The sequence below is a fragment of the Abramis brama genome (genome assembly GCF_963993115.1).
Source record: "Abramis brama genome assembly, chromosome: 15".
NCBI classification, from domain to species: Eukaryota; Metazoa; Chordata; class Actinopteri; order Cypriniformes; family Leuciscidae; genus Abramis; species Abramis brama.
In genome coordinates, this window is record NC_139977.1 from 26,521,144 (window position 1) to 26,546,938 (window position 25,795).

General features: G+C 36.2%; 3 protein-coding genes across 7 annotated transcripts; all 3 read right to left on the reverse strand.

Annotated features, from left to right (window-relative positions):
• Positions 1-4,384: 4,384 nt before the first annotated feature.
• Positions 4,385-10,834, reverse strand: cd8b (cd8 beta). 4 transcript variants are annotated; one of them, XM_084136410.1, is made up of 7 exons: positions 9,710-10,834; positions 8,953-9,118; positions 6,896-7,246; positions 6,196-6,288; positions 6,020-6,106; positions 5,671-5,704; positions 4,385-5,316 (listed from the first exon to the last, which is right to left on the reverse strand). In XM_084136410.1, the coding sequence occupies exons 2-7, from the start codon at positions 8,996-8,998 to the stop codon at positions 5,298-5,300; spliced, it is 630 nt and encodes a 209-aa protein (XP_083992536.1). In that variant the 5' UTR covers positions 8,999-9,118; positions 9,710-10,834; the 3' UTR covers positions 4,385-5,297. The 4 variants fall into 4 exon arrangements, with proteins under 4 accessions (XP_083992536.1, XP_083992539.1, XP_083992537.1 ...); XM_084136413.1 differs by having other exon boundaries at positions 6,896-7,080; positions 9,710-9,835; XM_084136411.1 differs by lacking the exon at positions 9,710-10,834 and having other exon boundaries at positions 4,385-4,640; positions 5,264-5,316; positions 8,953-9,217.
• A 1,960-nt stretch (positions 10,835-12,794) lies between these two features.
• zmat1 (zinc finger matrin-type 1) lies at positions 12,795-19,892 on the reverse strand. Its single transcript, XM_084136409.1, has 7 exons — positions 19,650-19,892; positions 17,966-18,072; positions 17,795-17,881; positions 17,568-17,700; positions 17,212-17,472; positions 15,251-15,341; positions 12,795-14,697 (listed from the first exon to the last, which is right to left on the reverse strand). Exons 1-7 carry the CDS (start codon positions 19,777-19,779, stop codon positions 13,722-13,724), a joined length of 1,785 nt encoding a protein of 594 aa, XP_083992535.1. The 5' UTR covers positions 19,780-19,892; the 3' UTR covers positions 12,795-13,721.
• Positions 19,893-20,353: 461 nt separating this feature from the next.
• entpd2b (ectonucleoside triphosphate diphosphohydrolase 2b) lies at positions 20,354-25,444 on the reverse strand. Of its 2 annotated transcripts, none has more exons than XM_084136593.1 (9): positions 25,235-25,444; positions 24,340-24,457; positions 23,903-24,053; positions 23,156-23,315; positions 22,741-22,968; positions 22,320-22,589; positions 22,132-22,251; positions 21,365-21,499; positions 20,354-21,183 (listed from the first exon to the last, which is right to left on the reverse strand). In XM_084136593.1, the coding sequence occupies exons 1-9, from the start codon at positions 25,349-25,351 to the stop codon at positions 20,974-20,976; spliced, it is 1,509 nt and encodes a 502-aa protein (XP_083992719.1). In that variant the 5' UTR covers positions 25,352-25,444; the 3' UTR covers positions 20,354-20,973. The 2 variants fall into 2 exon arrangements, with proteins under 2 accessions (XP_083992719.1, XP_083992720.1); XM_084136594.1 differs by having other exon boundaries at positions 23,156-23,243; positions 25,235-25,425.
• Between the last annotated feature and the right edge of the window lie 351 nt (positions 25,445-25,795).

Genomic DNA, 25,795 nt, shown 5'->3' on the forward strand with positions numbered 1-25,795 from the left:
TAATTTTCTGGGAAAAGGGGAGGGCTGGACGGACCAAAACAAAGAAATAAACAAAAAGGACCCCACCCCTAACCTATACTAATCCCCAATAAAATAAAAAAAATTAAATAAATACAATCCCTATCTGGCACACGATCAAGGCGCCCTAACCAAACTTACAGCTGGTGGTCCGCCCAGGTCTAGCTGGTGTTTCTAGACAGAGAAGTATACCTACGGGTGATGTATGTAAACCCCGGGGTAGCTCTAAATCTACTCCCCAACTCCCTATAAACAACAGAGAAAAAAAAAAAGGTAATTAGTACAAATTATAAGAATCCACAAACACACAAGTGCTCCGTCCTGCTACTACAAGTTCCAAAAATGGAACACAAGTTAGGTTTACTAACACACAAAAACAGTTTAAAACTATTCTCAAATGTTTCAATCAAAAATGTCAGAAAACCCCCCCTCCACACACGCACACACGCACGCACGCACGCACACACGCACACACACACACACACGGTACAAACCAAACCAGAAGCAGGAACAGAGAGAAAGAACTGATCCAAAACTGAGCTTTTTAGAGAGCCCAGCCAGCTGCAGCCACTGATGAGTGGGCGGAGTTCCAAGTCCCAATCAGCCGTTGAACCACCAATCAGCTGCCGAAACAGTCACAGAAGCCATCTTACCTGGTGGAAAAACACAAACACACAAACCACAAGCAATACCAGAACAAAATGACTATAAAACGAACCCAGAACTCTGGGGACGTAACATATATATATATATAATATATATATAATTATAATTATTATTAGCCTATAATATGTGTATTATATATAATACACATACTGTAGAAAAGGTTTGAATGTATGTGAACAGCTGAGCTAAAGATGAACTATTATAGAAAACACATTAAACACACTAAAAATGAAGAAAAACACATTTGATCACTTCATCAAAAACAAAGGCATTTTGATTCTCTAATCAAAAACAAAGGCAGAGACCTTATGACTGTACAGTAAATCTCACATACAGCGTTGATCCTTCATAAAGGGGAGGTCTGTTTTTCATATCTTGCCGGTGGGTGTTCAGGAAGACCTCCAGTCAGACAGAGAGACAGTTTCTGACAGGCGGTCCACCCTCAGTTTCCATGGCCCCCCATGTAGTTTTGAGTCACTTTCTCAGTCTGGGTAATTTCTCATCATCCACTGATTTCTTACCTGGGGATCCCTGTCTGACTCACCAAAAGAACCTGATCTCAGAGACGTGGGTCTCAGACCCAAAACGGGGATGAGGGGGATGGGGCTTGCCTGGGGATTCCTTGGAGGAAGATGGCCAACTCATCCTCACACACACCACAACAGAGAATTATTACATGCAGTTAGACAGCAGCCCACCTCAGACAGCTCAGTTTAGAGAGGGATCAGTAAAAACAGACTTTCAGTCACTGCAGTAATTACAGCATTAGGATTCTCTTCATTCAAACACTGTATCCATTCATCTGAAGCTCAGAGGGAGGGATCAGTTACAGATCACAACCTGATGTAAGTATACTTCTGCTTTCTTGGTGATTGTTGTATACCTTCATGTTGAGACTTTACTGGGGTCTCAGAAATCCTGAATTTGCTTAAATAATAGTAACTTCTAAAGTAACTTTTATATGTTTCTCTCATCTAATCAAACAGTTAGCAGATATTACAAAAGCTGTAGAGCCTATACAGCATATCAAAGTACGAGTGCATTTTTTCAGAAATGTTATATGTTGCTTTTTATGGGGTGATTTAGTATATTTTTTTAGTAACTTATAATAGTTTCTGAATGCCAGCTGCACTTGATACACATTCACAAATGCATTCATGACAGGATTTTTTTAATGTCCTCCATTATTACCTCTTGTTTCTCTAAACATTTGTAAAGTGACGGGTTGCTATAGGCTAGCTGTGTGATTGTATTTTACTTATTGCACAGGCTGATAAAACAAAAGCTGTTTTAGCATATATATGTATATATATATATATATATATATATATATATATATATATATATATATATATATATATATATATAATACTTTCATAAATTATATAAATTTATGAAAGTATTATATGTATAGTATATGCAATATTACCATTGAAATTAATGCAATGAAATCTTAAATACAAAGTGATGTAATTGTAGTTTAGAATATTTTTAATTGCATTCATGGCAGGATTTTTCAATGTCCATTATTATCTTGTTTCTCTAAACATTCATAAAGTGACAGATTGCTATAGGCTACATTTTGTTGTGTGATTATATTTTACTAGTATTATTGCACAGGCTGATAAAATATCATAAGCTTGTAAACATGCATCTGTTCTGTTTTAGCGTATATACAGTATATGATTTATATATATATATTTTATTTTTTACTGTAGGATTTAAAATTTCCTACAGTATGTATATATATATATGTGTGTGTGTGTATGTATATGTATGTGTACACATACATACTGTAGGAAATTTTAAATCAAAACTGAAGGCTTATTTGTTTGAAATAGCTTTTAATCGATGATACAGTGTCATGTTATATGTTTTATTGTCTGTTATTTGTTTTTATTGTGTTTATGTCTATGCTATGTACAGCACATTGGTAAACAGTTGTTTTAAATAGTGCTTTATAAATAAAGTGACATACATATATTACATATACAATTTATAAAAGTATTATATTTATAGTATATGCAATATTACAATTGAAATGATTGCAATGAAATCTCAAATACAAAGTGATGGAATTGTATTTTAGATGTCAATGAATCTAGTATTGTGTTTAGATATAATATTTTTAAATGAAGTATTCACTTGTCATTGAGGGTTAAGAATGTGATATTCTATGTATGTAATTCATAAATATAATTTATATGCTGTCATTTTTAACCCTTCAAATGAACTGGTCTTGTGTCCCTTTCAATGGTTTCGTCTTGAGACAAAGAACAAAGATGAACGCACATGGTAATTAAAAATGGTAGATTTTGCACACAGTGTAACATAAAGACCTACAATGGGTAATTGGGTAATTTTTCAAAAGGCTTTAAATACAAATGTTTTTATTTCATGTTCATGTGTGCAGATGCTCATCGGTAAAGACAAAGATCACAAAGAAAGTTATCAAGACGCAACAAAGGATAAGAACTTCAGTTCTTTTTTCTGAACATTATAATTTGAGGAAAGCTACCCCTCAAGTATGACATGTATTTTATTCATTTTCGAATACCCACTTTATTGATATTAAATGTATTTTTTACAGCTTATACCTGATATTTTCTGTGAGTAATGTGCTTTTTTTTGCTTTAAAGAACTGTACACTTAAGATGACCCTACTCTAATAAATAATTTGCCAAATGTAGTTTTGTGCACTTTTTTGTATTGAAATAAATAATGCTAGATGTAGGTATATGAATTTAATGTATTGTTTTAACATTTTTAATGTAACATGGTTTAACATGTTTTTTCCTACAACCAATAAAGAAATGAAGAAAATTTTTTCCTTTCCTCACAAACAAAATCATTTTTTTCTATTTTTGCACTCATCTAAATTATTGAAAGCCTATCAAAATGAATAAACTAATGATAAAACATTGCTTTAACAGTTCAGAGACTGTAGAGCTAAACAGTGTAATGGAGGTCTTGTGTTGAGAGTCTGTGACGCTCTCCATGCGGCAAGGTCTGTGGTCTCTCTGTGGTGGTTTTGTTTTAGTGTAGCGCTGAGGAGCTCAAAGCTGAACGAGCGATGCGACAGAGATAATGCTCTGTCTTTTTGCACAGGAAGAGGTTTGTTCATTTGCCTCAAAGTATCAGGAAGAACAGCTGCATTTTCAAATTGAATGACAGCACAGCTTCACTCATACCCACATTTTGTTTATTTGACACAGACCTTTTATTTAATTTTTGATTGTATTCGTTTTCCCCTTAAATAGTCCTTTTGATTTTAAATGTTATTTGTCCAAATTTGTTTTGTATTTTAGTTGTTGTTGGTCATTTACCAGCTTTTTTACTGGTGTTTTTGTGAGTTTTAGTGGACGAATAAAGTCAGTCCTCAAATTCACACAGGTGTCCTATACAGTAACCACAGGTGTAGTGTAGTTCATCACATTAACTATCAACATGTGCATTTAGTCTTAGGTAGTCTAGTTGATACATAACAAATATTTCAAGCTAATCCTTGCTGTGATCAGACACCAGGCAATATCATTCGGTATAGTTTCATAAAGGGAGCACACACCCTCAGAGGGAAACTTGATAACACCCAAACACATAAACCTACACACCCTCAGATATGGAAGACAGGGGGACACCATACAAACAAGTGTCATCACAGAAAAATAAGCTGCAGAAACACTCAATAATACACCCATTTGAGAGAAAACATGAGTTTAATTTAACAATTAATACAAACTATTTAATGAGCATAACATTTAAAGCGTGAAGAAATCAGAAAACTGTACATTCAATCGCAGATTAAACAATGCTGTGTTGTCAAGAACAAAACTCAAAGCTTGATAAAAACGTGGGTTTAGTCCAGGTTTAGGGTGAGTTCAGTTTTGTGGTGATCCTGGTGGTACGTTCAGCTCTGGTTTAATTCAGTCAAGCCAGAATCTAATTCATGAAGTGGACTGTTGGTTGAATAATGTCCAATGAGACACTGAACTGTGAGTAAATTTAAAGGGATAGTCCACCCAAAAATGAAAACCAAACAGTTGATAGACCCTGTTGACTTCCATAGTCTTTTTTCCCCCATACTGTGGAAGTCAACAGGGCCCATCAACTGTTTGGTTACAAACATTCTTCAAAATATATTCGTTTTTGTTCAGCAGAACAAACACATTTATACAGGTTTGGAACAACTTGAGGGTGAGTAAATGATGACAGAATTTTCATTTTTGGGTGAACTATCCCTTTAAGCAATTATTTTTATTCTCACACACACACTAGTTTTATAGACAGGTTACTTTACAATAAGGTCTTATTAACTAATATGCACTAAAAATGAGCAATACATTTTGTTACAGTATTTATTAATATTTGTTAACATAAGTAGTTCATGTTAGCTCAGGTCAATTAAATAATATTAACAGACAACTTTAGATTTTTCATAATGTATTAGTGAATGTTGAAATTAACATGAACTCAGATTAATAAATGCTTTAGAAGTGTTTGTCTTTGTTAGGTAATATTAACTAATAAAACCTTATTATAAAGTATAGGTATGTAATGTGTTTTATCAAATTGTAGATACTTTTTGTTTGGAGATGAATAGTCTGTTCTCCACCTCATCGCAACGGATTTGTCCTATGGAGAAAATAACATAATAAAAGTTATTTTAAAAAAGCTTAAAAAGCTCATGATATTGGCAAATATAGTTAAACAAATTATTTAAGTGTTTATCAAAATTTCAATGAGCCTAATAAGGCTGTCAAGACACAGGCAATGCAAACACACATGTAAGGACTCTGATGCGAGGCGCGAGTGTCGCAAATCAACATTAACCCACAACTATAACATTCCTGTTTAGTTGCTTATTTTCACGCTTGAAAGACAAAAAGATCATTTAAGGGATGTTTTAATCCTAGAAATAACATTCATTAAATAAATGGTTTGATTTAAAAAAAAAAACACACACATTGAAATCTCTCCTCAACTTACTTGGTGAATCGATGTCTGCATTTCTTAGGTAGACCTGTTGTTTCAATGTAAAAAAAAGAGACATTCACACAAATGTTATATAAAATCCCAATCTGAATTAAATTCTTTACACATTTTTATAAAATAACTGTTTAAACTGTTACTGAACTATAAGCACTGTGAAGTACTTTAAGTACTTTCACAATGGACATCTACATGGGGCATCTGAGCATTTGTCATATGGAAAAGGATATTGAAATATTAATGGAAAAAGTTGTGAAGCTCTTTCTTTGACCACTGTGATGTACCAGTCTGTTACAAAGACATATACGAGTTCTATGTGTGTGTGTGTGTGTCTGTGTGTACTCACGACTGAAGTAGTAAAGTGTGCCTGCAAGTGTAATGGCCAAAAGCAAAAGAGCACCAATTCCCGGCCAAAGCACCAAATGTTCACAGCCTGCATCACAATACAAAGAAACCAATCAAACTAAACAGTATAAAACAGCAAGAAATCAGCAGCATCTAACAGCATGACTTTGTCCGCACCAGTTTTTTTGTTGCAAAAACAGTTTTTGTTTTTGTTAACCTTTGTAGGTTTCTGGGTCTTGGCTGTTGGCGGCTGAACTGTTGGAGGATTCACTGGAGAACAAAGAAAAAAGAATATCAAGACAACAAACAGTTTTTGCCTCCATTGTGGACACTGATTCAAAAGAAAAAAATCTGACCTTTTAATGCCCAATGAAATGGGTGAGAGTTATAATTCTGAATATGAAGAGACAACTACTAAGTCAACATGTCAGGTCATGAACTTTCCAGACCAGAAGATCCCAGACAAGTCAAGCCTGCTTGAACGGAACTCTGGGATTCTCAGGCCAAATATCTCGCTGTTTGAATCTCTCCTACCACGTCTCACATCAGTCATTTATTTTAAGCTACATGATCTTTTGATGTTCTTAGAGCACCATGAAAGAGGATAAAGACTGAAGATTTGGAAACATCTCCACCTTCATGCCAGGTGAAGATGTCCTCACTTCAGGGATGGAAACCTCAATGCTGGTGTGATTTTACTAAGATGACTCTGTAAATATAGTATCTAAGTTTCATTGCTTTGGTCTTCTTGACTTTCTTCAGCCTAAAATTGCCATTCTGGAACTATCGACAACACCATTAAAATGGGAAACCCAAGTTTTGACAAGAAAAAAACAGGGTAGGGGACCAAAACAGAGAAGGAGAGCACTGCCCATACCTCCAGGCATAATGTAATATCCAGCAGGAACAAAATGCTTAGTTTTAAACATGCAGGAATAGAAGCCGGCGTCGTCTTCTTGTAGCTCCATGATGCGCAGGGTGTAGATCACGTTCTTTACAGTGGACACGGTACCCTTGAACTTAGAGGCTGCGATGTTCTCTCCATGTTCCTCTCTGCTGGCGCTGTTGACATACATCAGAAACTGAAGAGTGTTCTTACTCTCAAGGTACCGGTACCAAAACACCTCCTGGCAGCTATGATCTGGACATTCACAGTTCAGACTTTGCGTGCCATTGATTTTGGCGTAGAAAACATTCGAAGTAGCTTGGAAGGAGGGCAGAACGACCGCTTAAGGAGAAACAAAGGAGAAATCATGAGTCCTGCTTTGTCCGTATTTTGTATATTTTGAATTTAAGGTTTAAAAGTGCCATCTGAAATTTTCTTCTAGAATGATCATTTTTATCAAGCTTGTATATTTAAATTCAGTAATTTCACTTAAATGGCAATTAAAATTACCTATTAATTGTCATTTAAGTGAAATAACTGAACTTAAATATACGAGCTTGATAAAAATGATCACGATATATATATATATATATATATGTGTGTGTGTGTGTGTGTGTTATTTTAAAAGATTCTTTAGGAATACCATTTTTACAGAACATTACAAAAATTCAAATTCAGTATTCAAAATAAAATATATAACAGCAGTTATACTTTTTCCTCGACTTCTGCAGACTTCCTTATGCTAAGCTCATATTACTGTAGCTCTTAAGTCCTGGTTTGTTCGTTATGCACATTTTGATTTTTGAGTTTAGCTTCATGAAATGTTAGATGGTACCTATTCAAAGGACAGTGATAGTCGATGTAGTGTAAAGTCAGATATTTTAATGTAACACTTTTCTGTGTCGAAAGTATAACAGTAAAAGAACACAAAGGTTAAAAATAAAAGAAAAGGCTGAAAAGACCTTTTTACGATAGACTAGAGAACTAGAAACACAGTCAATTTCCTTGTTATGTAAGAATGGAAACCTGAATAGACAGATCACTTGGGTGTATAGGCGATTTATGTTGTCTATATTCTCTTGCAAAACAGTTTTCCTCTCTTATCAGTGCCTGAGGGAAAATGGCACATATGTGGGCATTCATACAGTATGAGCAGAAAAAAAACATCATCATTTATGTCAGAGAATGGAACAAAAATCCATTCACGCAATATATTCAGTTTAGTACAAAAAGCAAAATATGTTGAGAGTGTGAAAGCATGAAATTGAGTCTTTAGTGAATCGGATTTCAAATTATTGGTTAACACTGACTATTACTACATTTAAACATATACTAGATGCAAATGAACAATGTGTTCTACATATATCTGAGTGTTTGAGAGTTACAGTGGATTATCTGGCTTGATAACACTACAGACTTGATTATTATCTGATTTCAATACTTTTTTCGATAGTCCACTTGAGACATTCTACTAACTATAATTAACTTTGCAACTACGTCACTAGTATTAGTAGATTGTCTGCTTAATATCTGCTAACACTTTATTTTGATGATCCTCCAACAGACATTTTACTAACTACATTAGTACATTAGTACTACATTAGTCAACTTATTCTACTAACCCTAACCTAACAGTCTACTTATACTCTAATGAGAGTTAGTTGACATGTAGTTGCAAAGTTACTTATATTAAGTAGAATTAATGTCTAAAGTGGACAACCAAAATCAAGAGTTAAACATACAAACATTTGTATCAAATCCAAATATTTTTAAATGCAAGAAATTTGTAAATTGCCTTAGGATGCAAAACACCTTTCGGCCTAAAGCGAACCACTGAGGTCATCACAAAGATATTATAAAATATTCTTTAAGAAAACCATCTTTTGCAGAATGTCACAACTATTCTAAATCAGTATTCAAATAAAATATCTTCGACTCGTGCATTCTGCTTTACGCTAAGCTCATATTACTGTAGCACGTAAGTTTTAGGTCCGGTCCCATTATAGAATTTGACGGCTCTTAAATATAATGCAAAGAAGAGTTCTTACCTGCCAACCACACAAACACATAACAGCACATGCAAGAGAGGGTCATCCTTGGGCGTTCGTGTGTGAGCTGTCAACTGTGTGTCTGTGTTTTCCTTTCTGTTCTTCATGTGTCACACTGAAAGGAGGGCCTGCAGTGTGTGGGGCCAATGAACCAATTACTGAAAGCCTATCAGAGAATGAGTCAGAGGAAACACACATACACATAAAACATCAAGGAAAACTCAGGAGACTTTTCAGAAAAACACATATTTCCAGTTTCGTTAACAAGTAAATTGCAGCTACTGACTGCTGTACAATGCAAAAGCATTAAACGTTTTACAAAAAACCTCTAAAGTACAAAATTATCTTTGGGCGTGCAACGTGCCAACGCTTAGATTGATTTTTCTAACGCACTGTTGCGAATAAATAAATGATGATACAATTATGATATGATATAGTGAAGTTTAATATTTATGTGATAGCATGTCATTTCAACACATTTTGAAGACAACATCTATTTTGACTGCGTCCTGACAAAACGTAGATGCGACAAAACGTAGATCAAGTAACTTTTAACAGACACGTTGTTAGAGAAGTTCAAGGATTTAAACTGACGTAGTTGATCTCCAACTTCTCCAAACTCACATATTTACGAGAATGTGATAAAACTCACAGGTCATTCTATTATTTAAATAGTTCCAGTGAATGCTAAAATAATTTGTTCTTCTCTTCTCTGAAACGGAACGCGCAGGCAAGCCTTCTCTAAAATGATCTTTACCCCAAACGCAGGTGTGTGACCTGAGAAACACCTGCATCTGTCCGCAGAGCACCACAGCTGGAACCGCATCAAATCAACACAAACACATGATATAAAAAAACATAAAAACTCTTGTGATGAACAAACAACCTATAAAATCTCTTAATAAATTAATCAATGCTCACATTAAAACTGAAAAAGTACAGATGGAAGCATATAACCAACAATATTGCAGCATGGCAAAGTTTTACCTCAAAGTGTTGATAGAGTAGGTTACATACATTTCCCATTTCTGACAGTATGGTGATCGATTTTGAGCGTTGCAAGAAGCCTAGTAAAAGTGTGCGACACTATGATATATCCTGGACTAAGATGGAATAAGGAAACAAATTTGTTGGGAAAGATGACTGAAATGTTTGACAAATGTTATACTGTATGGCCTGTAAACTGTATAACTACATGTATAGTCAAGTTAATTGTTAAAAATGTCATTTAATTAATTGTTTAAACAATTATTTTCCATATTTTAACAAACATGTTAATTACAATGGAATTACAATGAATTTCTACACTTTCAAAATATTTTTTAATTAAATCATTTTAAAAAGATCTACAATTATCTCCCCCTCTGGTTTTTTTAACAAATCACAGCTTGAGTACATATACATTTTCAGAAAATAATTAAAAGAAAAAGAAATAAATAAATAAGAAAACAGTTTCATAGCTTCACGCAAACTGTTTATGATAAACTTTTGTTAATCATGTTATGGCTTGGAGATATCTTCTTATATAACCAAAACTTTTTTAACGACTTTGAATTTATTTACTGAAGAAAATCAAGAAAACGGATAAAAGTATTGATGAACTAAATTATTTTTTGAATACTTTTATGAGTTAAATGGATACAAATTTTAATACTGGTATAGTAATGAAAATATTAAATTGAATGATGAATTGCATGTACTCAATCTCAATGTCATATTGGCTGAATTAATAGTTAGGTCAAACTAACAAAACAAATAAACCCTGATAAACTTGCTCAAATTAAATACGCATGCTGGAACGCATCTTTTTTCCACAGAGTAAAACCACTTTTACACTGCAATCACATATCGATAGAGCAGATCACAGTTTATTCCAAGGCCTTGTTGATTATTCCGCACCAAATTTACACTTACGTCAGTAACACTAAAAAACCTGAAGAACAAAACCGCAGGCCGAGCTCGCAGTTAAACTTTAGCGCCACAAAGTCAAACCTTTAGGTTTTGTTCAGAAGCACAACATTTATCAATTCATTGAACAAGCCAACATGCTGGTTTTCCACTCCGCGTTCTAGATAAACTGCACTAATGAAGTGTTTGAGTGTGTGGGCCTCTGGAGCCTGAAGCTCAGGGGGGGCATGTGTGGGAGTTTTGAGATCTCGCTCATTGGCCCTCGTCTCTTGAGGAGGGCTGAAGGGGCTCATGGGCCCGTGGAGGGGTCGTGAAGAGGGGAGGATGTGGGAGACGCACATGCCTCGGAGGTCGAGGCTACGACTAAGACACAGGGAGTCGAACCGCACGATTCTTTGAAAACAGGAGATCTCAGGGGGCTCGAGAGAACGCTTCAGTGCGACTGTCGACGGAGGGCTTTCAACTCTGTGGTTACAAAGGCTTAGGAAAAAAGTTCATAAAGTTCTGAAGTACAAAAACTGCGTGAGAAGGAACAGGTGTTAGATCCATCCTAGAATTCATCCTAGATGCGAATTAAAGTGATAGTTCGATAGTTCACACAAAAATGAAAATTCTGTCATCATATAGGCTACTCACAATCATGTCGTTCCATGTACACTACAAGTCTAAAGTGTGGTTAAGATTCTTTGTATGTTTTTGAAAGAAGTCTCTTCTGCTCACCAAGGGTGCATACATTTAATCAAAAAAATAAAATAAAATAAAATAGTCAAACAGTACTGTTGTGAAATATATTCACAATTTCAAGTAATTGTTTTAAAGTGTAATTTATTCCCATGTTGGCAAAGCTTAATTTTCAGCATCATTACTCCAGTCTTCAGTGTCACATGATCATTCAGAAACCAATCAAATTATATTAAATATCACTTATGATCTCATTTGTGCTTATGCATATTCAAACTCTATCAAAATTGGGAAACAGAAAGTGTCATGCAGGCATCATTGATGATTGGTTACTTTCATTGATGTCAAATCTCACGTTGAATCTTTGAATAGGTGCAGACAGAAGGCATTTTCACTGAATGATGAATTTTGGTCTGCTCATGACTCCAAAAAAATAAAAAATAAATGTGTATAGTTTCAAAAGACACGGAATATAGCACACAAGTCTTTTATGATAATTTCATGATGCGTTTTATTGTAATTTTGAAGCTTACCAGCCCAAATCCCAATTCGCATCCTCATTTGGAACGACATGAGGGTTAGTAAATTACAGAATTGTCATTTTTGACTGAATCATCCCATTTGACATGCGAGTGTGATGAACTCATTTGAAACTCATTTACAATCGTTTTCCCCACAATAAATATGTTCCATGAGAAGTCAGAAAGTTCTCTAAAACCAAGAATTGAGCTGAGAATTGCTTAATGAAACCATTGGAAATCAGATACGCATGATTTCTTGATTGTGATAATAGTTCGAACTCTCAAAAAGGGAAATGCAGCTCTATGCAAGAAAGAGGTCAACAGAGTAGCAATCGTGTCCTCATTTAACTCCTGCACCTGTTAGACCTGCAAACAAAAATATTCCTGTATGCTGCTGCATCGAATGAGGCTGATGTTACCTTACTGTTTCACACACACAGAAATGAAACAAAGGATTGCAGCTTGAGCTCTCCTGATACAGGGAAATGTTTATGATGTGCAAATCTGACCTCTATTCAGATAACTCTTCATATAATTCTCGCCGTTCATTATTGACGTCTTTCTTGAACAGAGAGTCAGGGTTTGAAAGACGTTTCTAGCAGTTCCAGATCCAGTGTACATGCTGGCAATCAGCTCCCCCTTGAGGCTAAAAGTGGAAATGCTTCAATTAGGTCATGAGCATAAGGATATCTTCATGTATGAGATCTTTAGAAAAAAATCAACAATAAATACTAAATCTATGCTGACATAAACAGCGGGAGGGGTTTATTTGATCAAAGCATGAAGCAAGTTGAAGGATACACGGGTGGACGGCTCATGTAGTGTGTTTTTGCATCACAGCACAAAGTATAACATTTCTACTGATTTCTCCAACAGAAGAGTGCAGCTCTAGAGACATCCTATATAGTCTGTAGTCCTGAGCATTTCAAGGAATAGTTCATCCTAGAATGATCATTTCTCACCCTCATGTCATTCCAAACTTGTATGACTTTCTTTATTCTGTGGAGCACAAAAGGAGAGGTTTAGGATAATGTTTACACTGCTCTTTTCCACGCTGTGAAAGTGAATGGATGCTGTCGAGCTCTACAAATGACAAAAATAGCACCTTTTATGTACCAGGTACGGTAGTTCAAACAACTTGTGCAATATAAAGTCTTTTGGTGTCATGTTATAGCTTTGCATTTGACAAACGTTGTAAGGTCCTTAAGTGTCACAGCAAGATGAATAGCAGTTTGAATATGTGGATTTGGAGACGGCAATATTTTCAGTGAATATCAACATAAATTTAAAACATATAGTGCATTAAGTTGTATTGACTACATATTTTTGATATTTTTTTGAGATTGACAGCTTCCATTCACATTCATTGCATTGGAAAATGCAGCATGAACATTCTTCAAAACATCTACTTTTGTGTTCCATAGAAAAACAGAAAGTCATATGGGTTTGAAATGAAATGAGGGTGAGTAAATGACAAAATTTTCATTTTTGATTCCTTAAAAAGGAATTGAGAGCAGATGATTTTCTGTATGAAAGAAAGGCCTTAAGAGTTCTTCGGAGAGCATAAATTGTGAGATGGGTCCAGTAGATTTTAGCGCTTTTCTGAGGTCCCGTCTAGTTTTATTACAACAATACTGTCAAACCATCATCGGACAGTCTTTAAAAAACACCAAGAATAGTTTCATCCCAGAGCCTTTCCTCCTCTGTCCTGTTGTCTTCTTGATTCATCTTCTCTTTTCCTTTTTTCTTCTCTTTTTTGTGTTTTTGTTTGCCATCTTTTGTTTCTGTCCTTTCCTCCACTCTACCCTGTGCTTCCTCATTTTGCACCACAACCTCTTGTTTCTCCAAGAGGTTCTCTTCTTTTTGTCTCTTTGCATGCTGTCCATCCCCATGCCTCCTACTTTTCTTGCTTGGTCGTCTTTTACTTCTGCTTTCCTCGTCTTCGCTAGAGCTTCTGTCTCTTTTTCTTCTCTCCTTCCATTTCTTATTCCTATCCTCTTCTCTTTCTACACTCCCTCTCCTGTCTCCCTTCAGCCTCTTTTTCCTTTCACCCCGTTCCGCTTCTCCTTCCCTCCCTCTCCTTTCCGTATCAGACTCATCCTCTTGATCTCTTCTGCTCTTCCCTCGCTTTCTCATCTTCCTCTTCCGTCTCCTCCTCTCTCTGCTGTCGTCACTGCTGCTGCTGTCACTACTGCTGCTATTATAGGAGGAGGAACCTGAGAAAGAGGAGGAGCTAAATGACTCAGGGCTCCTCCCTTTTTTATATGGTTGACCGGGTATGAATGGAGGACGGGATTGTGGCATATATCCAGGCCGATAGTGTGGGACAGGGCCTCGCACCCCAAAGCCAAACTGAGGGACCTGAGACTGGAATTGTGGGGGCCAGTGAGGTCGAGGAAAACCAGGAGGCGGAAAACATGGCATCAACTGGCCAGGATGAGGCATTTCTTCTCCTTTTAGTGGACCTTCCGTTGTACTCTCATCCAGAACATTGCTTGCTTGTCCCAAAGTGCCGGGCCCTGCTTTGGGCTCCAGTCCCCGGGCCTTCTGCACCTGGATGTAGTCAGCCAGCTCATCCTGGAAGGAGTCATACACTTTCTTCTGAGATTTGCATAGATCCATAACTTTCTTCTCTCTAAGGACCAAGATGAATTACAAAGTCAGTTCCACTGATTCAGATGGCTGATAACAAGCATATTAGGATTAAAATAGTTGCATGTAAACTATTAATCAACCAATACAAGTTTTCCAATAGCGTACGCAAATAAGTAAAATGCAGAAGTAATAGCAATATGTATGTGACTATTTAAAAAAAAGTCAACAGGAAATTTGTTCATTTGCAATGCATTTTATTTTACTAATCCTACATATTTATATAGAACATTCAAACAGAAAAAAATCTATGGCAGCATTTTATCGATGCAGGCATATTTAGAAAGTAAATGAGATTAATGTAATTATTTGAAAGCAGACAATGTTCACTTGGAAGTTTATTCATGAAGAATCCATGGTTATATCATTGATTATGTAAAAATTTAAAATATTGGCTGACTAATTGGCCTAGCCGATATATAGGCCTTTCGCAAATGAAAGCTAAAGTTCAGTCTTCTAAACCAAGATCCAAACCCTAGTGGCTACAACAAAATATGGCATCAAATGAAATAACAAATGAAAGTGACATCACTCACTTGGTGAAGTGTTTGTTTCCCTGCATGTGTGCCTGGTACATCTCTATTGAGCTGTGCGCCAGACAGCAAATCGGGCAAGTCAGGGAACTCACTGTAGTGTGTGAGAGGAAAACAAAAAAGTATGAGAAAGAGGGTTTAATAACAAGGAAATAAAGCAAACAGCAAATGTAAATCCTCAAAACATGAATCTTCAATAATAAGTGAACTGACTACAACATTTCTGTTTACATTAATGGATTACATACAGTATGACCTGTTTTGGTCGATCGGATCACAAGTGGACGACACTAAATACAGGTGTAAAAGGGGTGTAAAACGTTCTGAGCTTGTCCACTTTCGACCACTTCCAGTGTTAGTCGAAAACGAATTCGAACAGACACAAAAGACCGGCTTCTCTCCGCCTACTGACTTAATGTGTAAACATTATGGGAAGCGTGCTAGCGAGACGGGATTTAAACTTTGTCTGCTTGAGACCCAAGTTTGGTTTGAAGACAAAAAACGTACCAAGCACAATGTTCTCTCACCATTCCTGATTTCTAACATGCACTTGAAACGAAAGCTGCTTCTCTCCATATGTTTTTCCATCGTCTTTCTGCATGTTCATATGTACATTTTGTGAGCTTATTTTGTCCATTAGTTCGAAATATATGAAAACAACAAATGTACCCGCCCAAAGACCCTCCCCTCAAAGAAATCAGGACAGAAGTGGTCGAAAGTGGACAAAAGAGATGGATTAAAAATTAATTTAATTGAAATCATTTTAATCAATTAAAATGAATTAATTTAAATAAGTTTATTTAAAATTAAATAATTAAAAAACATTATTATAAATATTATTAAATCAAAACATTAATTAATTTTAGGTCTGGGACGGTATGGATTTTTTCTTACCGCGGTTGAAAAGCAAGAAATTCCCGCGGTATAGCGGTAAACCGCTTTAAATCAACCCCCCCCCGCACCCAGTTCTTGCGTCTAAATTAGTTGCTTAAATAAACAAAATAATCCTACAATAGTAGACATAAGCCCTTTAAATACAAATAAATAGCCATGTTTTATAAAAATGTTCACAAAACTAAATGAAAATGTTGTATGTAAGATAACGTTAATTAAGTTGTAGGTTACGTTTCTAATGTCACAGGTAGCCTAATAATCTCAAGGTTTACTGCTTACACGATTCTTTTGTAGTTTGGTGTACTAAAGTGTTGTTCTAAAATAAACATTCACGAGTGTACCTTATTACTTCTTCTCACTGCTAATTCCTGATGGTTTAGAGGACGAGTCGCCCGCTGTCGTTTCAAAGAATAGTATACGGCGAGCGCAGTCAGAGCAGAAGAGATAAAAGCCCACCCACACTGACAACTGATTGGTTGACTTACCGAAACGGGCCAATCAGGATGCTCTCTCTCGCTCCCTCTCTGCCGTGCGCGCGCTACACGGTTTGGAACACAGTCTCTGTCTCGCATGCGCACTCTTGCTCGCTCGCTCTAGATTCCGGGAGATTTTAACTAATTTGCGGGCATCATGGAGCCGCTATTAATATGTGGGAGACTCCCGGAACTTCTGGGAGACTTGGGATGTCTGTAGGTACTCTCGCATATAGGCCTAATAGTCAATACGAATGAAATGTTGTTATGTGTCATGGAACATTGCGCTCCCCAACTCGCGAAAGGTCGGATGTGCTCCATCTTTTGATGGATTCAAGGTTTTCTAAACAAAACTTTTGTAAGACACAATGTCATTAGACACAATCCATGTCATTAGAATCAATGTAATTAGACACAACGTGCACACATGTGCAGGCCAATGCTTTTGTTTTTTTCGGTGATGACGGTGACGAGCTCAGACCCGCGGTAGGCATCATGTGACCGCGGTATTGCGGTAATGCGGTAACCGCCCCAGCCCTAATTAATTTTAATATTAATAAATGAATTTGGTAGATGCAGATGTATATTAATGTATACCATGTTCTGACTGTTCCCCCATCTGGTCCAGCATCTCAATTCGGGCCTGGTTCCGCTGATGCTTCCGGCCGCTGTAGTGCTGCTGAGCAACCAGAGGGTTGTTGAAGGAAGCGCTGCACAGGGCACAGTACTTGTTGGGGTCATCGAGGTCAACCTCTTGATCGGCCGAACCAGAAGTATCGCTCTGCTCCTGACTGATCGGGTTTTGTACGGCATTCACTGATGGGAGGGCAACTGGAGATGTGGATTCCAGGATGGGCACTGAAAGTAGAATAATTTGAAAGGCGTTTATGAGAGGTTTTGCCCACAATGGTGAAGAGCCAAACTCAACAGATCCCAGTCTGAATTTGACTCACCTCCAGGAGGTGGAGGATTGGTTTTTCTCATGTTCTTGGCATGAACTTTGCCCTCATAATGTGACTTGGCCACAGTGGGGGAGCTGAACACCATGCTGCACAGCTCGCAGAACTTCTCAGCGGACAGACCTCTCTGTAACAAAAAAAGAACAAAATATGAAGAATTAAAGCACGCTAACACACACTTAAAAGCAATACATGCATATTCTGTATGATCTGTTACATACCAATAGGCCTCCACAGTCTTGGCTCGTCATGTTCACTTTAGCTTTGTTGTTCAGGTACATCCTGACTCTTTGTGCATGCTTTTTCCCCTGGTAGCATAGAAAGCAGTGTTAGAAATATGACTGCAGCCCTTTTGAGATAAACTTGAAACAGAAAAACTTTATTTCACAAACCTCATAATGAGAAACTCTCTGGGACTCGTGAATCAGGGTTGCTTCACACACATGACAGAAGTTATCCGTCAACAGGCCTTTGAGAAGATCACTGTCACTTTGAGACCCTGCAGGAAAATCAGACAATAATGTACACACTTAAACAGAGTGGCTTTAAGGATTGAAATTACTTGAACATATTTTTGTGCAAGGTAGCATGAGTGATGTGGTTTGTGTAGATCTCATTAGCACATTTTTACAAATCAGATTTTCATGGGGCATGACATTTATGATCAGAAATAGATTTTAGATTCAAAGTGAGGCATTCAGTAATACTAGTCAACAAGAAATGGAGAGTACTGTACTGTGTCTCTTAGAAATATAATTATATCTGGTTATCAGTATTTATCAAAATTGATTTAACAAATGACGAGCATGAGCAGAATGAATTCTGTTCATGAATTAATGCTCACATAAACTGTTGGACTGATCTAAATGCGACAATTCACACAAGAATGGTATTATGGACGATTTACAGAGGAATTCGTTCTGCTCATATTTCATGAATGAGGCCCAATGTGTGCAAGCAAAACATACTAGTAATAGTATATACGGTTCTTGTGGTGCAAAACTAGTGGAACTAGTCAAGATGTTAAAAATAAATAAATAACAGAATTAAGGATGCACCCATAGTTATTTTCATGCTATGCTTGACTGATTAATGACTGATAAATGACCGATATACATTTTTTAATTATTAAAAACACACAAACACAGTTAAAGGCCAATAGTTTTAAATGTTAAAACTGAATCTAGGCATCACATTATAATGTAAAAACTAAATTATTAAAATTTCACTGATTTTAAAAATTATAATAAATTATATTGTGCATCACTAAATAGACAATTAGTGCATGCTGTGGTTTCTTTTGCCAATATTTTAATGAATGCACTGCTGCAATGTACATATCTCTAAATGAAAGAGTGATGTTCATGTCAAACTTAAATTAATTCTACGTCCATTATTTGCATAAAATGGTGATTTCAATTCACTCGACAGGGCAAGTTTGTTCCCTGAATGTGTCGTTGAACTCTCTGTTCAAACAATTTAGTCACAAAATGTTACAAGTAATAATATTGAATAAAAAAAAACTAGATTTGGATTTATTAATGTTCATTTGTTTGTACTGCTGTCTCATAGAAAAGACGCATTTTGATACAAATACTATTTTTTAATTTAAATAAAATGACAAATTAGTTAGAAATATAAATAATAATAAAAAAGCTGAAAACGCACTAAAACGTTTTAGATTTGCACAAACCAGCTGTTATTTTCAAGAATAAGGATTAGTTAAGGCTAAAAATACATTAGCTATCTGGCTAGATTGTGGTTTAATCGTCGAATTAACCGATCTACACGATGTTTTGTTTCATTAAACCCACGTTTTGTGTCGTATCGTGTATTTTCAGCCGATGCACTACTTAAACACAAAAGATTGTTGTTAAAAAGGGATTTTTGTGGTGGTTGTTTAAGGTGAATAATCATGGGTGTTAATATTTAGCCTAGCCTAGCTTGTTGGCTCGCTAAGCTTTATTACCACCCATGAATCCATCTCAAACAACTCAAACACAAACATTCGATGCAAATAAACTCCATATGACTGCATTTTTTAAGTTTTTGAAGGGTTTCAACTGATAGACTCACCTTCTTCAACCTGAGAAATATTGGTGTTAGTGTTTTGTACTGTTTCTGGATTGATATCGTCTGTATTTTTGATATTGTCAGTTTCCGCACACTGCGGAGAACACGATACACTAGCTTCAAGCTCGGACATTTCTTTAAACCTGGAAATAAATCAAAACTGAAGCAAATTTAGCTAAAATGCCAGAGAGCTCTACATGGTAATGTCTAGGATATGAAGGGAAGTGATGTGCGCAGAGCGCATGCGCAGTATGATGATCATGATCGAGTTTCTTTACGTGCCAGCCATTGAATTGAGCAGATGCTTACTGCCACCATCTGGATTAAATAGCCTACCTATCATTAAATAGAACCTTTGTATTATTTAATAAACCAAATATATCATGATGCACTATATCTTATATGAAGTATGCAATTATATAGTCAATGGTATAAGCATAGTTTCTGCTAAAATAAAAAGCATTTAGATAACATTACTACTACTGTAAAATAATAATACAGTAAAATAAGATCTAATTTTAACAATGTCAGAATCAACGTCATTTTGCTGAATTTCTTTTTCTGTGTTGGCTAACCGATTAAACTGTAGCCTAACTTAGTATCTGGTAAACAGTTAAAATATAGCCTAGTAAAGAGTAAAATATAGTTAAAAAAACACAACTTATTTGGCATATCAGAAACCTGCATCTGAAATGAATTCAGGTTGGTGAATTATTAACATTATGATTTATTCCTTCAGTCTGAAAAACAGGTGAAATGCCATGCATTTCTAATACATTAACTGAAGACAAACATGAACTGGGCAAAAATAGAGACGAATAACTACAGTTCTGGATCACTGAAGACACTGGAGACAGTTCTCATAGAAAATACATATAATTCCTTGAATAAAGTTGATTAGTGTATAACACAAGAAAAAAAAAAGACTAAGAAATCAACTGAAATCTGTTAAAATAGTGACAATGTTACTTATAAATCTGTGAAGGTATAATACAGTGATGGTATCAAATGAATCAAATGATATACCATAGTAGTGAAGGACTGTCATATTATACCATTTAGTATTATTAATTCCTTGTCTCATGAATTGAATTTCAAATTACTTTCATATGGTTTGATGCAGCACATAAATCATATCTTTCAGTAACCAATTGTCAGTGGCAAAACAAAAAATGTCTTTCTGTTAAATTAGATGCAATATTGTCACTGACCGTTTATAGGAATGCATTACTCATGTAAAAATAAGTTTTGTGGAGCGTATTTGAAGATGAGTCTGTCCAAGCAAAGAAACAAAACACAGAAAATAACTGTATGGCATAAGAGTGTACTATGAGACACCTCCATTCCTCCTTTTCTTCCGGATCACTAGGAGAGCCATGTAACAGACGGTGGCAGCGAGGAGGACGGTTAGGAGAATCAACAAACCGATCCATGCCGCAGGACACAAGCCCTTTCTAATCCTCACAGGTTCCTCTGGAAGAAGACTGCTCACACTGAGTATATAACCCAGAGCCCAGCCCACAGAGGCCTCACCTGCCTGAAACATATAGTAGAGATTGAACGTTTGTGGGTTTGCATACTGCACATTCACATAATTGTCAAATTTTGCATTTTAATCAGCAGCAAACTGGAAAAATGGTTTGTCTTGCCAAATTCAGAAGTTAAACTGGTTCTGTTATGTACAAGTATATACTGTATCACCATGTTGATAAACTCACCTTTTTCTGGAAAGCAACATTTTGGAACGAATGTTCATCAAAGCTATAACCCCTAAGCATTAGCACTTGTATATACACTGCAACTGCACAATAATCCTTCAGGTATTTTTTCAAGTCGGGGGCTTTCTTGGTCATCTATAATGAACAGGAGATATTGATATGAATTAGATTTAGGACTTCAGATATGCAATGCGGCTGTGTATTTATCACAAGCAGACACACATTTTTATGAGCAGTACCTCACCTTTTTACTACTAGTAAGTTATATGTTTGTCGATCTCATAAAAACTGTCTAGAAAATACCCATTTAATATCTCACCCTGAAATCTCTTTCTAATATATATAGGCCTAATAAGATCTCTTTCATTGTCATTATTTTCACGATTTTATTTTAATTCTCGTTACTGTAATGCAAATTACAGTAACCTCATTCTAATTTCTACTGTACAATGCATGAAAAACTAATGATATATTATTTAAATGGAAAGGTACATCATGTTTCATACATCATAGTAGTATTTGTTGTACTGGTTTTAATTAATGCTGATAGATATAACATTTTGAATTAGTATTTTTTAGTAAAAAATTGTAAATCAAAATATAAAACAACTAACCATCTAACTAACCAACTATATCCTAGATGCAATTTGATTTGGGTGAAAATGTGCTTAATTGTCATTTTCAATTTGAGGTTTCATGAGATTTAATTGATTTATTGGCAAATGGTGCTATTCTCACACATATGCACACACACTCACATTTTATACCTCTTCTATGGTCATATTACACACAGCCTGCGTAGCCTCCTCTAGCTGAGCAGAGGTGCTGATCTTTATCCCTGTACTTTGCTGGAGATAACTGTGAGTGAAGAAATAGGCGGAGAAGGCCTGAAAGAAAGAGAAATGCATAAGATTCTATTCTATTAAACTCATATGACCATTTCTGGGCCCCTCACCATGAAGCCCCCACTGATGTTGGGCTGGAAAACTCCATTAAAGGAACACTGAGAAAAGGGGCAGGAGTGGAAGGAAAATATTTCAGAAGTGTTGCCAAGGCAGCTTTGGTAGTCCCCGGTTCCTTGCACTCTGATCCACGAATGAGGGTCGTAAGTTTTGGGTCTCCTTGACGCTGCACAAGGCGAGTCAAACACTTCCTCCAGCTTGAAGACATCAGTGAAGTCAGATGGGTAGCAGGGATGATACACACTGCTAGTATTACCCTGCGACTGAAATTAAGACATACTAGATGAGTGTTAACTGTGATGTTATTTACTCACAGGACAAAAATAATCAGGACAAAAAGAAGTTTGTTTATAACCAATAAAAAAAAAAAAAGTGTCTATATTGCAGTATCATTTGATTTGTGATGCATCATACTGTAACCAGGTAGGCCAGGATCATGCGCAGAGCCTCTTCTTTACCATAGCACAGGTAACTATGCGTGTAGAGGGAATACTCTTGCCCATAGAGACGCAAGGTCATGTAGTTTCTCTCGTTTTCAACTTTCTCTGGGGTCTCAAAGGTGATCTGTGTGGACGCCCCACCTAAATCCAGCGCTCCGACTGTTTTTCTGCCAGGGTTAAGCCACCGGCCCACATAGCCATACTACATAGTGTGGAAATGAGCAAACAAAGACAGAGAACGGCCACTAGATGGCCCAAGCAGTTGAGAAACTGGTAACCAAAAATCAAAACACTGGCTTAATATTTAGTACTCTGTTTTGAAAAGAAGTGACAAAGCTTGAGTATAATTATTGACTTTCACTGACGAGAAAAGATCATACTCTAAGTACCTTTATGAAGTTTTCAAGGAGGTAGTTCACAGTGATCCAACCGTAAACCCCCTCTTCTTGACCACTCAAAATGACTGCTCCTCGAAAGCTAAATGGAAAAGATTTGATTTTTTGTTTGACTTCTTGAAGAACCTTAAATGCTTTGTTGGGACTGGTAATTCTGGAGAAAGTAAAAGACAGTGAAAATTAAATGTATCTGGAGGATGAAAAAAAAAAAAAGCCAACAGCAAATGTCATTCTGGCAGATCACAAATACATTTATTTAATCATCTTTAAAGACAATTGATACATGTTTGTCTCTTATTCAGTAATAGATAATTGTTTGCCACCACAGTCACAATCAAACTATGGGGACCCTGTTGTAAAAAAAAAGAAAAAAGGATGACATCTAGTCGAGAAGACTAGTAATAATATTCACGTTAATCAGATATTTGTTGTGTCCGAAATCTCCCCATACCCTCATATCAATATCAAATTTATTTCTAGAACACATTTCCAGTAGTGGGATTGAATGAGATTGAATAAGTGCACTCAATAACATCCACAATGGTTTTGGACACCCAAATGGCTGTTCCCTCAAATAGTGCCCTATTTAAAGTCTCTATGAACAGTTTTTTGGCTTTTAGTATGGATAGGCCTATGTTAGCCATAGTGTTATCTATAAAAAAGTTTTTTTTAATAATCTTTCTTTTTATGTAAAAACGTTCAAAACTTCATGTAGTAACATAAGAAGAAAAACACACTCACCTCAGAAGTCTCATACCAGCAGTGGCTCCGAGATACACAGGGGTGCGGTGATGTCTATCTGGGGGAATGTCCTGCATGGCCTGCTTCAAACATGCCACGAGGCTGCGGCCCGCTGTGCCCCGCTGATCAGCATAAGCAGAGATTCCTCCTCCTGTGCCAAAGGAACACAAAACACATACAGTATTTATTCACTTACTTACTATTTAACTAGTATTACTATTCACAGAGTGAAATAGTTTCATATGCCTGAAAATATATTGTAGATAATCTAGTGTTGATTCTGAAAATGTATTAAAATATTTTGAAACACAACATGCATATTGGTGCTTTTGTGTGAACATGCTTAAGATGTTTTTTGCTTTAGATGTTTATCTGTATGTCAAATATCTTCCCCATTTATCTGCCTGTACATTAAGAATTTCAGTAAGTCTTTTGACCTTTGACATGACACTCGCTGTGCTGGGCAACCACGCCTGTGCCATTTAACTTGTCCGCTGGCCATCTGTAGGTGTACAAGGCAGTATGTGAGGAGCCAGCGTCCAGCACAATCCCATACTGCAGTGGGAGAGAGAGAGAGAGAGAGAGAGCATTACAAATCCATGTTCAGTTTGCTTTTTAGTATGTGATTAATATGAATGTAACAGATGTTCTGACAGTGATTTATTTGCAGAAACCACTATATTCTGCGAAAGCCAGCATATTTTCCAGAACAATAACATAAGCATTTGTACAAAATGTGTTTCTGTGGCCTGTCACACACAATTATTTACCCACAGCTCCCAGGGGTTTACATGCACCTGGTGACCGATGACACACTCTTGGAGATGCAATTCCCAGAACAATCTGATATAACAAACTGTTCTGAGTCTACATCTTTATTTGTTCCAGGGTTCACAAGAAACAAAATGACTTTTCTCAATGTTTACCTTGTGAAGGCTACCTCCCCATGGCCACAAAACTGACTAAATATCTAGATTTGTACTTGTGGTTTAGGATCTGTCTTTCAGATTTGATGTTGTTGTCTATGACCCAGAGATTGGATATGAATTACTAAGTATCCGAGGGTGAATGTGAAATCGTATACAGGTAAAGTACTATTCAGAACTACTTTGAGAGATAAATTACCCATTATACAACTAGCAAAGCATATTAGTGTGTGCTCAAAACATAATATTTCAAAAACACCACAATTCCTCTTTGTACCGTTTGCCAAAATCATGCCTCCCTCTAATCAAGATAACCTGCATAAAAATGCAAGTTAGTGGAAGGAAGAAAGAAAGAAAGTGTTTTTACATTTTTAATTGTCAAGAATTTATAAGTAATTATACTAACCATGTACTGCGGCTGCTCTCTCAGTTCATGTATAGGTACAGTTAGGAGTAGAATAGACACGATTCCAAACAGAAGGAACGTTCCTGAGGCAACAAACTTAACAAACAGTTTATCCATCAGTAAAGTTGGGGTCTGCCTGGTGCAGTTCGGATAGTTTAGGAGCAAGGGCAACTCCTCCACCCACCCCTGCTCCTTCACAAAAGTACAAACTTCTCTACCAGCCCCACTAATAGAAACAGTCAGTGACAGTTTCAATCTAGATAGATACTACAATTAATATTTATTATTCATTATTGTATCTTAATTAAGATGTTATAAGATTCACTAAATGAACAAATTGTTGTAGATTGGAGTGGAAGCAGAACATGTCCTGCACTAATAATAAGTCTAAAAATCTTTTTTTAAATTTTTTTTAAAAATCTTTTGTGGAATGAATGAGGGAGTGTTCCAAACATTCCTAAATTATCTTTTGTATCATCTGTTTGTGACTTCTAATGGTGTGTTCACTGATGCATCTGACTAGAATCCTGAGTCTGAGTCATTCTTGTGCAGTAGGACTAA

Coding starts and splice junctions, on each gene's coding strand:
- cd8b (XM_084136410.1), bottom strand. CDS start 8,998: ATGACCCTCTCTTGCATGTGCTGTTATGTGTTTGTGTGGTTGGCAG. Junction 6,107..6,195: donor TTTTTGCAACAAAAAAACTG/GTGCGGACAAAG, acceptor ATTGTGATGCAG/GCTGTGAACATTTGGTGCTT. Junction 5,705..6,019: donor CACACTTTACTACTTCAGTC/GTGAGTACACAC, acceptor TTGAAACAACAG/GTCTACCTAAGAAATGCAGA.
- zmat1 (XM_084136409.1), bottom strand. CDS start 19,779: ATGTCCGAGCTTGAAGCTAGTGTATCGTGTTCTCCGCAGTGTGCGGAA. Junction 18,073..19,649: donor TATTTCTCAGGTTGAAGAAG/GTGAGTCTATCA, acceptor ATTTTCCTGCAG/GGTCTCAAAGTGACAGTGAT. Junction 17,473..17,567: donor CAATCCTCCACCTCCTGGAG/GTGAGTCAAATT, acceptor TTCTACTTTCAG/TGCCCATCCTGGAATCCACA.
- entpd2b (XM_084136593.1), bottom strand. CDS start 25,351: ATGGATAAACTGTTTGTTAAGTTTGTTGCCTCAGGAACGTTCCTTCTG. Junction 24,458..25,234: donor GAGAGCAGCCGCAGTACATG/GTTAGTATAATT, acceptor CTCCCACTGCAG/TATGGGATTGTGCTGGACGC. Junction 22,969..23,155: donor TCCTTGAAAACTTCATAAAG/GTACTTAGAGTA, acceptor CACACTATGTAG/TATGGCTATGTGGGCCGGTG.